This window comes from Sebastes fasciatus, chromosome 2 (genome assembly GCF_043250625.1).
Source record: "Sebastes fasciatus isolate fSebFas1 chromosome 2, fSebFas1.pri, whole genome shotgun sequence".
Lineage (NCBI taxonomy): Eukaryota > Metazoa > Chordata > Actinopteri > Perciformes > Sebastidae > Sebastes > Sebastes fasciatus.
In genome coordinates this window covers 1,910,801-1,925,376 of record NC_133796.1, presented here as the reverse complement: position 1 = coordinate 1,925,376, position 14,576 = coordinate 1,910,801, and the positions used below count along the sequence as shown (strand labels likewise).

The following is a 14,576-nucleotide window of genomic DNA, read 5'->3' as shown; positions in this document are numbered from 1 at the left end:
GAGTTCACATTCATACCATCTAGGGCTGTACCGGATGTCTTTCTTTACATTCAAAGCTTCTGTTGAAGTTTTCGAATATCTGTCGTCATATTTTCTCACCCTAAAAAAAAAAAAAAAATCCTTGAACAAAATCCTCAACTCAAACCGTTTCTTTAGTGAAGTGAAAACGTTGCTTTTGAAAGGCTAAATGCCAACAAATATGGATTGATTGGACTACGACGCTCTGGAGTTATTGGAAATGTTTTGAACAATCCTACGCAGCCGCCACAAGAATCTAAGTCTACAAACAGTTCACTACCTATAATATTAGTGTAGTGTAGAGTTTCTTTATCTACGACGGAGTATTAGGGCCACATTGAGGAAAAAACCCCCGGAGATTTCGAGAATAAAGTCATACTATTTCAAGAACAAAAGTTGTAATATTATGAGAATAAAGTCATAACTTTACGTGAAAAAAAGTCGGAATATTACGAGAATAAAGTCATAACTTTACGAGAAAAAAAGTCATAACTTTACGTGAAAAAAAGTTGTAATATTATGAGAATAAAGTCATAACTTTATTGTAATATTATGACTTTATTCTCGTAATATTATGACTTTATTTTCGAAATCTCCGATTTGTTTTTTTCCCTGAACGTGGCCCTGGTACTCCGTCGTATTTATCTGACACTGTGCTGAAATACCGGCTTTAAACAGAATGAAATAAAAAAAAGAAACGCTGTGCAGCATTCGAATGTTGATTTAGAATTTGAATGTTATGAATGAAGTTTCAGACTATTCGGTTCAGCCCCACAACCATCGACTCCCGTCTCATAACCGTCTACACTAACAGTTCCTCTGCTAACAAGCTAACGATAGCTAACCTCCAGTTTGGACTCTGCAGCTCTGCGTTCCCTCAAAGATCAGATCCGTCAAGACTGTTTGTTATCGGTCGACGACGAATGGATTTCACCGTCGCTGTGATCGCTGGTGTGACCGGGCCTGCACAAAACAAACTAAATATGGCAACACAACTCTAAAACATAATGTCACGACTACACGTTTTGTACATACGGAACATTATTTAGTCTGTACAACAGAATAGATCATTCATTTATGTAATATCACCCCCCCCCCCAACCATGTCATACTTTAATGGGCAACCTTTTATCCATTTTTACAGAAATCCTGCCGTTCACAAAGAAAGACGACATTAAAAAGAATTACAATCCAGCCAGCGTTCGTCCGTCCGCCCGTCCGTCTCTGCCTCTTCCAACCGCTTCCTGTTTGTCAGCGAGTCATTACATCCCGCAGAGCAGTTTGTGTTGAGGAGTACGTACAGTATGTGTGTTTTTATGTACATGTGGGAGAATTAGAAGAAAGAGGAGAGGAGAGGGGGATGTGTGTGGAGACAAACATCACTGTCTTAAGGCTTTTTTTTCTTTTTACAACTCCTCCGAGATGTCTCTATGTTTGGTCTGGTGGGGCGAAGTGGACTCTACTGATGCGGCCGGAGAAAGGACTCGAAGAGGGAGGGGGGGGGGGGAAGTGAAGTGAAGTGGGGGAGGGAAAAGGAAAGGGGTCCTCTGTCTTTTCTTCTCTTGGCGGCGGCGGGCCGTGAGCGGGCCGCTGTCGGCCGGTCTCGAAGAGCCGCCGAGGTTAATAGTTATTATGGATGATCCCTGGTGGCAGAGACAAGTCAAGCCATCACACATGTGAGGAGGACAGACACCCACCGAAAGACCCCCGAGGACACAGAGAGGGACAGAAGGTAGGGACAACAAAGCTACATTTGCTACTTATTGTAAAATACTGATCAACTTTTAAACTGAAATAGCCATTCCCATTATACAGTACAAAATTTATAGGCAAAAGTAGATTTTTTTTTTGTTTCCACTCGTGACTAAAGGGCAAAGTTAGCAGCGCTCCTCTGTCCTGTTTAATGACCTGATAACTGCTTTTCTTTCTCTAGTCATGCACAGCTACCGCTCCTTAAGGTTGTTCCTGTGTCCTGTTGCTGGTGGCCGTCTTTGTTTTGTCTTTGCCGGGGGGGCATTTAGAGTCATTGGGCGGGGGCTGGTTGGGCTTGCTGCTGGGGGCATGCTTGGCGGGGGAGCTAGGCGTGGCGGGGGCGCCGGGGGAGTGGGACGCTTGGATGTTCTTCTCGTCTGAAAAAAGCTGTTTAATTACGTCAAAGAAGTTACTCAACGGGCTGCCTACACAGACGGGAAGAAAAGAAAAAACAGAGAGAGAGAGAGAGAGAGAGAGAGAACAAACAACAGATGAGCAATGGGGTTAACATGAGGAGAGGAGGAGGTGATGGAGGGATGAGAGGAGGAGTGGAGCTGGAGGAAAGGAGACTCTTTAGCCAGAGGAGAGGTTGGAGGGTTGATCAGGCCGGAGGAAGGAGACAGGTGAGGTAACATCACGTCTCAAATAATTTATTTTTCTAAGAGTATGTCGAAAAAAGTCGTGAAAAAGTCATCGTATAGTATGTTGAAAAAAGTTGTACAAAAGTCAAAGTATATTATGTCGAAAAAAGTCGTAAAAATGTCATAGTATAATATGTTGAAAAAAGTCGTGAAAAAGTCACAGTATAGTGTGTCGAAAAAAGTCGTAAAAAGGTCATAGTATAGTATGTCGAAAAAAGTCGTAAAAAGGTCATAGTATAGTATGTCGAAAAAAGTTGTAAAAAAAAGTCATAGTATAGTATGTCGAAAAAAGTCGTAAAAAGGTCATAGTATAGTATGTCGAAAAAAGTTGTGAAAAAGTCGTAAAATAAAAAGTCATAGTATAGTATGTCGAAAAAAGTCGTGAAAAAGTCATAGTATAATATGTTGAAAAAAGTCGTGAAAAAGTCGTAAAAGAAAGTCATAGTATAGTATGTCGAAAAAAGTCGTAAAAAAAAGTCACAGTATAGTATGTCGAAAAAAGTTGTAAAAAAGTCGTAAAAAAAGTCAGTATAGTATGTCAAAAAAAGTTGTAAAAAAGTCGTAAAAAAAGTCAGTATAGTATGTCAAAAAAAGTTGTAAAAGTCGTAAAAAAAAGTCACAGTATAGTATGTCGAAAAAAGTCGTAAAAAAGTCGTAAAAAAAAGTCACAGTATAGTATGTCGAAAAAAGTCGTAAAAAAGTCGTAAAAAAAGGTCACAGTATAGTATGTCGAAAAAAGTCGTAAAAAAAGTCACAGTATAGTATGTCGAAAAAAGTCGTAAAAAAAAGTCACAGTATAGTATGTCGAAAAAAGTCGTAAAAAAGTCGTAAAAAAAAGTCAGTATAGTATGTCGAAAAAAGTCGTAAAAAAAAGTCACAGTATAGTATGTCGAAAAAGTCGTAAAAAAGTCATCGTATAGTATGTCAAAAAAAGTGGTAAAAGGAGAAAGGAAAGGTTGTTCAGGCCAGAGGACGGAGAGGTGGCACCAAAAGGAGACAGGTGAGATAATGTCACATCTTAATTTATATATGTTTTAAGGGCTGAGATATTTATATTTATATTAATATTATTATCCGTGTCAATGCGTTGGCTTCAGAGTCTCAGTTCCTCCTGCTGAGCTGGAGAGCTAACGGGAGCCCTGGAAGACAAGTTCAGTTATCATTCAGTACCAGAGGAACAGTGATGAAGAGCAGGAGGCTTTTTATCCTTCACAGAGCAAATCAGAATTAACCATGCTCTCCGTTAAATGTTATTAAATTAGCAAATTGTCTTTTTTTTAAAAAAGAAAAAAAAATGCATTCTGTATTTCACAGTTTGTGCTCTCTTCTCCAGACGGTTTTCTGTGTAGGAATGTCTTCCAGAGCTCCCGTTAACTCTCCATCATATCAACATCCATCACAACAACATCCAACATCCATCTGTTAAGACAAAGGTTCTCTGGTCAATGCTTTAAAACAGTCATGAGTGAATTAAAACATGCAACAATACAGCACAGCACGCACATTAATACACTTATCATTGCCGAGGTTAGTCAAACAGTGATTAAACATCTCAGGTTTGTTTTGTAGTAATAAATCAGACGTGTTGTGATAATAACTTACCATTATTCCTCTTCAACAACACAGTGACGTGTGACATTTCTGGTGTCTGATATTTTGTTCCAGTGATTTTAAATATGGAAAGTTCACGAGGAGGGCGGGAACAACCCGGTATCAAGCATTACCATGCAGAGGGGGGGTTACTCAGGTCAGTTAGGAGCTACACACACATTCACACACTGAGATATGCACATCTTACTGAGTCATTTAGTCTGCAGACTGAGATATTAAACAATGAATCTTCCTTTAATACCTGAAATAAGAAGCTGCTTCTTACAAATCAACAAGGCCTCCAACTAAACCAAGAAGAAGCTGTGTTTTAGGTGGTGAACATTATTTGTGTTTATTTTTCCTCAACTAGGAGGTAATAAAAATATCTTGTCATGAAAAAGTCATAATATATTATGTAATAAAAAAACATGAAAAGTCGTAGTATAGTATATCGAACTCATAGTATGTTGGAAAAAGTAATAATAAAGTCAGAGTATATTAAGTTAAGGTATAGTATGCAGGGTCTGAAATTAACTTTCTTCACTTCCTGTCACTGTAACAGACACGTATTGTTTTTTATCTGCCATTTTTGAAATCTTTGTGCTAAATGAAGGAATAACATTTTAGATCTGATGTCATTCAATGTTCAATATATTTTACATAAAGAACATTATATACACGGTAAATAACAGTGTTCGAATTACACCTTAGTTTCTGGGGGAGACCTTTATTTGGGGGAAAGGAGGGTAGTGTCCACAGTACTGAACTGTACTTTGTTATTGTCATCGATAGTGGGTGTTTGCATAAAAACACACAATTTAAATGATTATGATTATTTAAATATTTGCTTTGATTAAAAGAAATCCTGGTAAGTTGTTATGAAGTTCAACAGGTCATAATTCTCTCTCTAATATCTACTTTATATTGATGTGAAAACATCTTCAAACAACTGGATTTATTCAAGTTTCTCACCAAAAACTACATTTTAAGAGATTACATTTGAACACATCATGATAACAAAGCAGACTGTGAACGCCTCATAATAATAACTCAATGGCACCTCCGTTAACGTTGGTATCTCCGCTATTTAACCAGTCAGGACTGTGCTGCTAACGGCTGCTAACAGCTAACGTTACTAACTCTCCTCCTGCTGATTTAAACACAGGTTTGTTGTTCACAGTGTCACTTTATCAGGGAAAAATAGGATACGCCCCCTCAGGTTTAGTAGCACCATGATGTTGAGAGCTTTTTTTTTCTCTCCGCCGTGTCTCGGGTCCAAAACAAACTGAAACATGATACAGCGTGCGTATGCGTCATTGTGAAGCGTAACTGAGGGAAAGCATCAATAAGAGGAATCGATAGTCACGGAGGCATGAGATGCCAAGAAAGCAGACAACTACGGTCCTTTATTCCATCTCTAGTGTTTTCCCTGTCTGCCAAAGTGACGGATGTCCTGATGATTTCACCCCCCACTGCCCGCATTTGGCGGGTGGCGGGTGCTAATTTCAGACCCTGTTAGTATGTCATAAAAAGTCATGAAAGTAAAAACAAAGTCATTAACGGTCAGAGTACAGTATATGTGTGTTGTACATTTCTGCCAAATTTGAAGACATTCCCTCCAGGTGTTCCTGAGAAAACTTGTTCACGAGAATTATTATCCTGAAAACATAATGCCTCCGGCTACAGCTGAAACTGGTGCAGAGGTTTAAAAATTAAGGGGGTAATATTCAGAGAAAAAAATCTGAATTCTGAGATTAAAGGCGCAAATTTACGAGAGAAAAAAAAACTTGAATATTGTCTGAGATTATAAATCATAAATTTGCAAGAAAAAACTCAGAAATCCTCTGATATTTAAGTCACAAATTTAGCCGCCATCTGAATTTTGTTGTGCCTCAACTAGTGCTAATACGGTCAGTATGATGCAGGCGAAGGTCCTGAAAGATACATACATGCGTTTTTTCAGCGGCTCATGTTACCATATTAATGGTGGCGTCTGTGGTGTGATGACACTATCAATAACTCTAATAAGACTTGTTAAGGTGAATATATATATTTTCTTTTAGCTCTCACACACAGACACACAGACACGCTGGTGTTAGTGCAGACAGGGTGTGTTGGTGCCAGGCCTCCACCACGTTGCCAGTGTGTGTTAAAAGCCAGAGTTAAGGTGTTTTTTTGCCGGGAGCTCCCGGTCGCTCTGGGTCTTACCACGCTTGGAGGATTTACCAGGCAAAGATGCTGAGCGCTGAGAGCCATCTGAGAGCAGAGGACAGTGTCTCAGAAACACCCACCGACTCACTGAGGCCCAGCGCGTCATCATCGTCATCATCATCATTATCATCATCAGTCAGCTGACATCAAACATCAGCAGCACGCCGGCTGATACATCACACTTCTTCTGGAGTTTAAAGGTTAACTGCCGATACGGGGAATGTTCAGCTCGTTTGACCAAATTCCTGTTTTTTCCTGGAAGTACTACTGAACTATCTTTATGTTGAAAGAATCCTGCACAGTAGGTTCTTTGAGGACAAAAATGTCTGTGTCAATAAACTACCACAAAATTATAGATTAATATTGTTGTTAGGGGTGGGAAATTGATTCAACTATGTATCGCGATTTTTTTAATGCCAGAATTGATATATTAGCTTCATCTGAGTCTATGTGGAGGTAGAAGGAAGTTACCGCTTTTATTGTTATAGTCTGAGTAACGTGACGTCATATCCGTTCCGTATCCGTCAAACAAAACAAACCTCAGCGAGCCAAAATGGAAGTTTTTTTGGATGTATGTCCGCCTTTCTTCAGCCTTTTTTCTGCCTTTTTGTGGGCTTTCAGACATTTTTTTCTGACTTATTTTCGAACATTTTTCAAGCATTTTATCAGGATTTTTTTCGGATATCTGTTAGACTTTTCTTCCGCCTTTCTTCGGCCTACTTTGGTAAATTTGTTGGACATTTTTCACACATTTGTTCAGACATTTTTAGGCATTTTTTTGGATATATACGTCGGCCTTTCTTCAGCCTTTTTCAGACAGATTTTCGGACATTTTTAGAACATTTTTGGGAATTTTTTTAGGACATATTTCAGACTTTTCTTCTGCCAAAAGAACAAAGTATAAAACGTTGAAGGGTCTGCATGGATACGACCTGCACCCTCCCATGTTAAATCCAGCGTGGTAAACACTACACATCCAGTAAAGGATGGAAACACTTTGGGTTTCACACAAAGCAGAACTAGACATCACGGCTAAAGCTGCATGCTAACTTCTAAAAGAAAGCCCCAAATATGTCAGAAAATGAGTCAGAACAAAGGCTGAAATAAGTCAGAAAGAAAGCCAAAATATATCCGAAAAAACGCCAAAGTATGTCCGAAATATGTCCGAAAAAAGGCAAAAAAAAAGAGGCCGAAATAAGTCCAAATAAAAGTCTGAAATATGTCAGAAAAAAGGGGAAAAAAAGGCAGAAAAATGTCTGCAAAACGTCAAAAAAAAAGGAAACGTTATGGTATGGAGGTAACGTTATGGTAACACGGTAACGTGGCGGTGGAGTCGGCCGTCACTCTCATCTCCGTGGTCAAATGGGCCGACGCTACGACTGTAGAGCACCCAGATACTGACATTTGTGTTCTCTGCATTGAAACGGCCCCGATGGAGCTGACCATGGATGGATAAAGAGAACGGAGCTGACGGAGAGCTAGAGACCACCTTGGAGAAGTTAGAGGAAGTAGACACGTGGGACTACGTCTGCTTTTCAAAATAAGGTGTTAACAAAGGGAACTGTAGATACTAAATACATCTATGGAAATAAGATTGATGGATTATATTCACCAGAAGTATAAAACATTATAAATTAAAAAGAGAATCCCACTAATCTGTGAGGGAAATGTCTTTATTCTTTGATTTCTGAGTTGCTGGATAATAAATAATTCCTGCCAATGATCCTGATATATTTGACTTCAGGACATCTCTGACTACATACATACTGAAAATCAAACATTTATACTGGATTCATTTAGAGATTTAACAAAGTAAAAGTCCCTAGAAGTGTGTGATTCATCTTGTTCCCTTCATGGTCTAGTGTTAAAAAAGTTAAAAAGAAATCGTAATATCGAATCGGCACCCAAGTATCGTGATGGTATCAAATCGGTAGAGTCTCAGCGTATAGTCCCAGCCCTAGTTGCACGAGCCTAAAAGTTCACTTTCTTTGTGGTCTAAACAAATAGAAATACCAAACGTGGGCCGGTTCTCACATTTACTGTATTTGACTAGAAGGCTTTGGATCTGAGAATCCAGATATTAGCATTTGGGGTAACGGTATCGATGCACACGACCAGCAGGAGTCCTGGATACAGACGGATGTTTTTGACTGTGAGAATCAGGCTGAACATCACCGTGGCAGACAACAACCTTTAAAATCCATCTGCTACTGCATCCACACAAGTAGAACCTTACACATACGTATGAGCCAACACATCAGGTTCATGTCAGTAGAGCTGTTAGGTGTTTCAGTTTCATCCAACACATGCAGAATCTCAAAGAGATCAGCAAACACAAACACACACTGTTTGTTTGCTGGCTGGAGACAGTAGAGAGAGAGCATGCTTTCATTTTAGTGCGTCAGGAAACACACAGTAGTGTGTTTGTGTGTGTGTGAATGGCAGCGCACCCAGAATCATCAGCACGCACACACACACACACACACACACACAGTCTGGCTCGACAGCGTCTGGCACAGCTCGACTGGTTTTATCCCAGTACCGAGTCTAAGGGGGTGCCAGACGGTGTGTGTGCGTGGTTCTGGGTCGGCGTGTCATTCGGCATGCGAGTCATTCAGTCCATCCAGGTGGCGTTAGAGTAAAGCTGTGGATGGAACGAAGCAGGGAGGCATGGAGAGGCAGGCCAGAGAGGTAGATCACAGATAGATAGATAGAGAGATAGAGATGTGGGTTATCGGCACATCTACACGGTGAAGGTGACTGAGGTTGTGCATCATACAGCGCCTGATAACAGTTCCCATCTGTGGCAGTGACTGGTCAGACTGGTGCTGCTGGCTCAGTGGAGTTAAAGTAGATAGTTTGGACTTCTGGAGGTTAGCTAGAGTGAATCCTGTAGATGGAGATCTTCCAGCTGGTCGATGGCTGACAAAACACAAAAGAGCAGCAGCTAATGGAGCTAAGAGGGGTTAGCGGGTCGTAGGGAACTTCACGATCTGCAGGATCTTTTCTTTTTGCTCGAAGGCTAAACTCTTTAACTACACAGTGCACGGCCTCCTGTCGGAGTCTGGTTCCATCGTTTTGCTGTTGTTTTTTTTTACAGAAATAAAACCTGTTTAGTTCAGTATCTACGACGTGTTATCAAAAGATAGTCGGACGACGGACGCTACAGACTGAAAGTGAAAGTGTCTGCTCCGTACGGAGTCTCAGCTCAGAGCAGCAGGAGTCAGATTTCACATCACGGGACGAGAGAGAGTAAACGGACGAGACGATGGCGAAGGATATGGTGTCGAAGCGAAAAGCAAAAAGCGCCTGATTTGACAATATTTCAGATTTAAACCCGACGCTATAAGAGAACCATAATGAGGTAATTGCCGTGAGGAGGACGGAGCGGTCACAGCCGGTGTGCGTGGCACAGCGGCGCCAGGAAGACCCCCTCAGCCCTGCAGAAAAAGCTGGACCGGAGAGGCGACACACCGCCACCCGACGTTAAAGATCAGAGTAAACACGATGCACATATTGACCGTCTACAGAGCGACTCCTGGGCGTTATTACTATTAGCTGTTTGCTTAAATTAGAAGTAAATAATTATAATAGTAGGCCTATTCATATTTATAATATTTTTCAACACAGGACATTTCGGTAGAGACAATAAAATCATGACAGTAGAATAGAAATAATATAGTTTCACTTTTGTACGGCTCTTTGAAGGCGGACGTTTTACTGGCGTCTGGTAGTCGCTTTCAGTCCAAAATGGTGAAAGCGAAACAAACAATTGACTTTCACTTCTTATTGATATACGTTCTTAACTAAGCGCTCCTTCCTCAACAACAATGAGACGTTAGGGCTCTAATCTGCTGCTGGATTTGTTGTTTTGGAGCCAAAATCTGGATTAATATCACTGCTAATCTATGTGAAGAAAAATCCAAACTATCTGATAAAGTAGTCTAGTATCCTGTAGTGGGAGCTGAGCAGGGGATACTGGTTCTCTCCCAGTAACACCTCAGTACTCAGCAGGCAGCTGTGTGTGTGTGTGTGTTGTAGTTACTAAGCTTCACCACCAGAGGGGGACCATTATCAAGGAAATAACCACAGATACAACAACAGCAACACTAACAGACAGAACTAACGAAGGACGACTGGAGAAACACACAGTCACTCTTTCTTTTCTTCCATATTTCTATAATCCATCCATCTATCGATCGATATAGGCAGCCCAGAATATCCAATCACATCACAGAAGATCTCACAGACGTTGTTCCGATGTGTTTGTGCAACACTAAAGAAAGTATGAATGAATCCTGAAATCTGCCCTCTTTCAGACGATAAAGCCACATGATGTCACAGCTGTGTCAACATCTGTCTGCTGTGAGTGAGACGCCGAGTGAGAGCCGAGCTGCCGAGGCTTCGTTAAGCTCCGGAGTACCATCATCAGCCCTGGAAATACACTACCATCTCCTGTATGTATGTGTGTGTGTGTGTGTGTGTGTGTGTGTGTGTGTGTGTGTGTGTGTGTGTGTGCGCGTGTATGTGTGTGTGTGTGTGTGTGTGTGTGTGCACGCCATGGTATGTGGCAGGGGCATGCACGTGGAGATGCCGTGTGCTAAAAGCGGAGCCGAGCTGAGCCGAGCGGGTCCGAGGCGAGGTGGGCCGCTGTGCTGTGAGGAGTGCCAGGATGCCGGGAGGGAGGGAGGCTGTGAGGAGGAGGAGGAGGAGGAGGAGGAGGAGGAAGGTTGGGGGGTGACGAAGGACTCCACTTACCAGATATCTGGGGCTGCATGCCGGGCTGGTCGGAGCTGAGCAGCTGGGCCTGGATGGTCTCCACCACGCGCTTGAAACGCCGGCTGGGACCTGAAGAGGAAACAGAGGTTAGCTCCGTCAGGTTCCATCAGCTGTTGTCAGGTAGAGATTCACCGATACCACTTTAAATCACACCGAGTACAAGTACTTACATTTGGGTACTCGCCGATACCGAGTACCGATACGGGTACTTCTCTGAGCCAAAAGACCCTCGTTAATGATGTCTACTTGAGAGCAGGGTGAAGGCTGCTGTGTCTACCTGAGAGCAGGGTGAAGGCTGCTGTGTCTACCTGAGAGCAGGGTGAAGGTGACGGAGTAGATGCCGTTGTCCTTGGTGGCGCTGGTGCTCTCCGTGTAGGTGATGTCCACCTGGAACTTCACCGGCTTCTGGAACACCGTCGGGCCGGCCGTGGACTTGTACTCCGCCCGGAAGCTGGTCTGAGAGATGACGCTGTGGCTCAGACTGGGGATCTGAGAGCGAGAGGAAGAGGAGGGAGGAGGGGGAGGAAGACTCTGAGTCAGCAGCAACACAGACAAACAACTTCTGCCTGAGATGAGACGGCAGCGAGGACGAGAGAGGACGAGAGAGGACAAGAGAGGAAGAGACAGCAGCAGACGGAGACGGTGGAACATCTGAAACATCTGAACACGTCACGGTGTTCTGCAGCGTCAGCGCCGGAGTCGACGTGAACAGACGGCTGCACACGACGCTGCCGTCCCTCTAACACACACACACACACACACACACACACACACATATATACAGTATATACACTGATCAGCCGTAACATTCAGACCACTGACAGGTGAAGTGAATAACATTGATTATCTGGTTACCATGGTACCTGGCAGTGGGGGGGAAATATTAGACAGCAAGTGAACATTTTGAACTTTGTGTTGGAAGCAGTAAAAAATGGGCCAGCGTAAGGAGGGCCAGCGTAAGGATGTGAGTGACTTTAACGAGGGCCAGATAGTGCTGTCTAGACGACCGGGTCAGAGCATCTCCAGAACTGCAGCTCTTGTGGGATGTTCCCGGTCTGCAGTGGTCAGGACCTACCAGAAGTGGTCCAAGGAAGCAGAACCGGTGAACCAGCGACAGGATCAGACCCGAGGCTCATTGATGCACGTGTGGAGTGAAGGCTGGCCCGTGTTGTCTGATCCAATAGAAGAGCTACTGGAGCTCAAACTGCTGAAAGAGTTAATACTGGTTCTGATAGAAAGGTGTCAGAACACACAGTGCATTGAAGTTTGTCGTGTATGGACCTGCGTAGCCGCAGACCGGTCAGGGTGCCCCATGCTGACCCGTGTCCGTCGCCAAATGCGCCTACAATGAGCATCAGAACTGGACCACGCAGCGATGGAAGAAGGTGACCCGGTCTGATGAATCACGTTTTCTTTTACATCATGTGGATGGCAACGAGTTGGAGGTGTTGACTCGGCCTCCAGATTCTCCAGATCTCAATCCGATGGAGCATCTGTGGGATGTCCGATCCACGGAGGCCCCACCTCACAACTCATACAGGACTTAATGGATCTGCTGCTGACGGCTTGGTGCCAGATACCACAGCAGACCTTCACAGGTCTAATGGAGTCCAGGCCTCCACGGGTCAGGAGGAGGACCTACTCAATATTAGGCAGGTGGTCATCACGTTACGGCTGACCAGTTTATACATACACACACTGATAAATATGATATATACTGTATATATAGTGAGAAGAGTGAAGCCAGTAAAGTGTGTTGAACATAAAGAGGGAAAGACCACAGACAGACAGATAGAAGCTTCACCAGACAGTAACAGAAGAAGAGGAGGAGGAGACTCACGGAGAGGAAGGCGTGGACGATGTCTGCCTTTATGGAGCTGAGCGGTTTGTCTCTGATCACGATGAAGATCTGCTCCTCTTTCTCCAGGTTGATGAAGTTACCGAACCACGACTTCTTCGCCAGTCTGCGGGAGGAGAGACACGGCGGGGTTCACATGCTAGCATGCTACAGTAATGCTGCATCCTATGATCTCAAATGTACGTCTTAATAGGAAAGACATATGATATAATATTCATAACTGTGTTTTCATTAGTGTATAATCAGCTGGAACTGAGAGTCGTTGTGTTTTCGTTAGCTTAGAAAGTCTTGGAAAGGGAGGAGTGAGCGGAGAGGGACTCAGTTGGTTGCAATCTGCAACCACACCACTATGATGTCACTAAATCCTACACACTGTCCCTTTAAATATCCGTTTATGGATTATGTGTTGAACCATCATTTGTTCTATCCCGACTGGTGAGGTGCTGCGGTACTCACTCTGGAGAGGAGTCTGGAGTCAGACTGGACATGTCCTCCTGGGTGGGAACTGTGTAAAACAGAGGTCAAAAGGTCGCAGCGTTAGTTTGCTGGGATGTGATCAACGCTGACTTCCTGTCTTCACATGTAATCTGTAGAAACTGTGGTGGTAAAGATGCTTCTGCTCCATTTCAGACTGAATCAATACTGTAAATAATCCAGATTATCTGCTCTCAGTTTGTCTGGAGGGATTTCACAGAGTAGTGACGGTGAAAGTACCTAAACTAAAGCAGAATAATGGTAAATGTTCCACTTCCTGTAATGAGATATTTATCATGTGACCTGAGGCTGCTGGTTGTGATGATGCGGCCGGCAGCAGGTGAGCTGATAAACATCCTTAACTGATGATTCCCCCCCGGAGCTACAAGAATAAACTCTCTCTGCTGAACCCATTATGATACAGATAAGAACCGGATCAAATCAGAAAGATCTGATCTGAATTAAGTCTCTTTTATTCTGAAAATCCCCCCCCCCCCCCTCACCACACCTTGCATTTTCCTGCGGTGGAAGCGCGGCGAGCCCAGGAAGCTGTTCTTGATGGAGTTGAGGCGTGTCCTCCAGGGCATGCCCCCGATGGAGGGGCTGGGCGGCGGCGTCGGGCTGGGCGTGCCGGCCGGGCTGTCCTTGGGCGTGTGCACCGGGGTGCCTTTGGGGGTGGGGAGAGGACTCCCTCTGGGGGAGGGGTGGGGGGTCACCTGCGTGATGGGGACAGATTTGCCGTTGTGGTCAGGGTAGAGGTGGAGGTGGCGGCGGCGGGGCGACATAGGAGGCACGGGGGAGAGGGGGATGGAGAGCTTGGGCGGGACGGTGAGGGGGGGGTGGCGTCTCACCCGGGGGCTGTTGGGGATGCAGGGGGCCAGAGGCTGGCACGGCGTGGACGGCTCAGATTTGGGCGTGGTGGGGCTCTGGGCCGTGTTGGGGAGCGGGTTGGACCTGGTGGTCTGCAGGGGCTTCTCGGACATTTTGGGCTTGGCGGGGAGGGTCTGCGTGCGGGGGTGCATGAGGGGGGACCCCATCTTTGGGTGGTAGGAGTTGGGCGTGCGCGGCCCCACCCCGTTGAGGCGGACCTCGGGGGAGTGGGTGGGGCTGCAGTTGGGGGACTGACACAGGTCCGGGGACTGGGGGGGGATGAAGAACCGCCGGGTGGGCTGCAATCGGTCATGCACCGTGACACATGACGGCAGCCAGCCAATGAGGAAGCGAGGCCGGAGGAACACCAATAACGGTTCATT

General features: G+C 44.3%; 1 protein-coding gene across 11 annotated transcripts in view; it reads right to left on the bottom strand.

The window, feature by feature from the left end:
- Positions 1-945: 945 nt before the first annotated feature.
- The window catches only part of LOC141781581 (serine/threonine-protein kinase BRSK2-like), a 130,053-nt gene continuing 116,422 nt past the window's right edge, over positions 946-14,576 (bottom strand). For 2 of the 11 annotated variants that reach the window (XM_074657403.1, XM_074657420.1), the window contains 7 exons: positions 13,832-14,492; positions 13,306-13,354; positions 12,832-12,955; positions 11,300-11,480; positions 10,971-11,060; positions 6,210-6,257; positions 946-2,195 (listed from right to left, as the gene is read on the bottom strand). In XM_074657403.1, coding sequence (XP_074513504.1) covers positions 1,972-2,195; positions 6,210-6,257; positions 10,971-11,060; positions 11,300-11,480; positions 12,832-12,955; positions 13,306-13,354; positions 13,832-14,492 — 1,377 coding nt within the window. In that variant the 3' untranslated portion in view covers positions 946-1,971. Of the gene's footprint in view, positions 2,196-6,209; positions 6,258-10,970; positions 11,061-11,268; positions 11,481-12,831; positions 12,956-13,305; positions 13,355-13,831; positions 14,493-14,576 lie in introns of all 11 variants that reach the window. The other 9 variants (XM_074657455.1, XM_074657471.1, XM_074657463.1 and 6 more) reach the window with 7 other exon arrangements.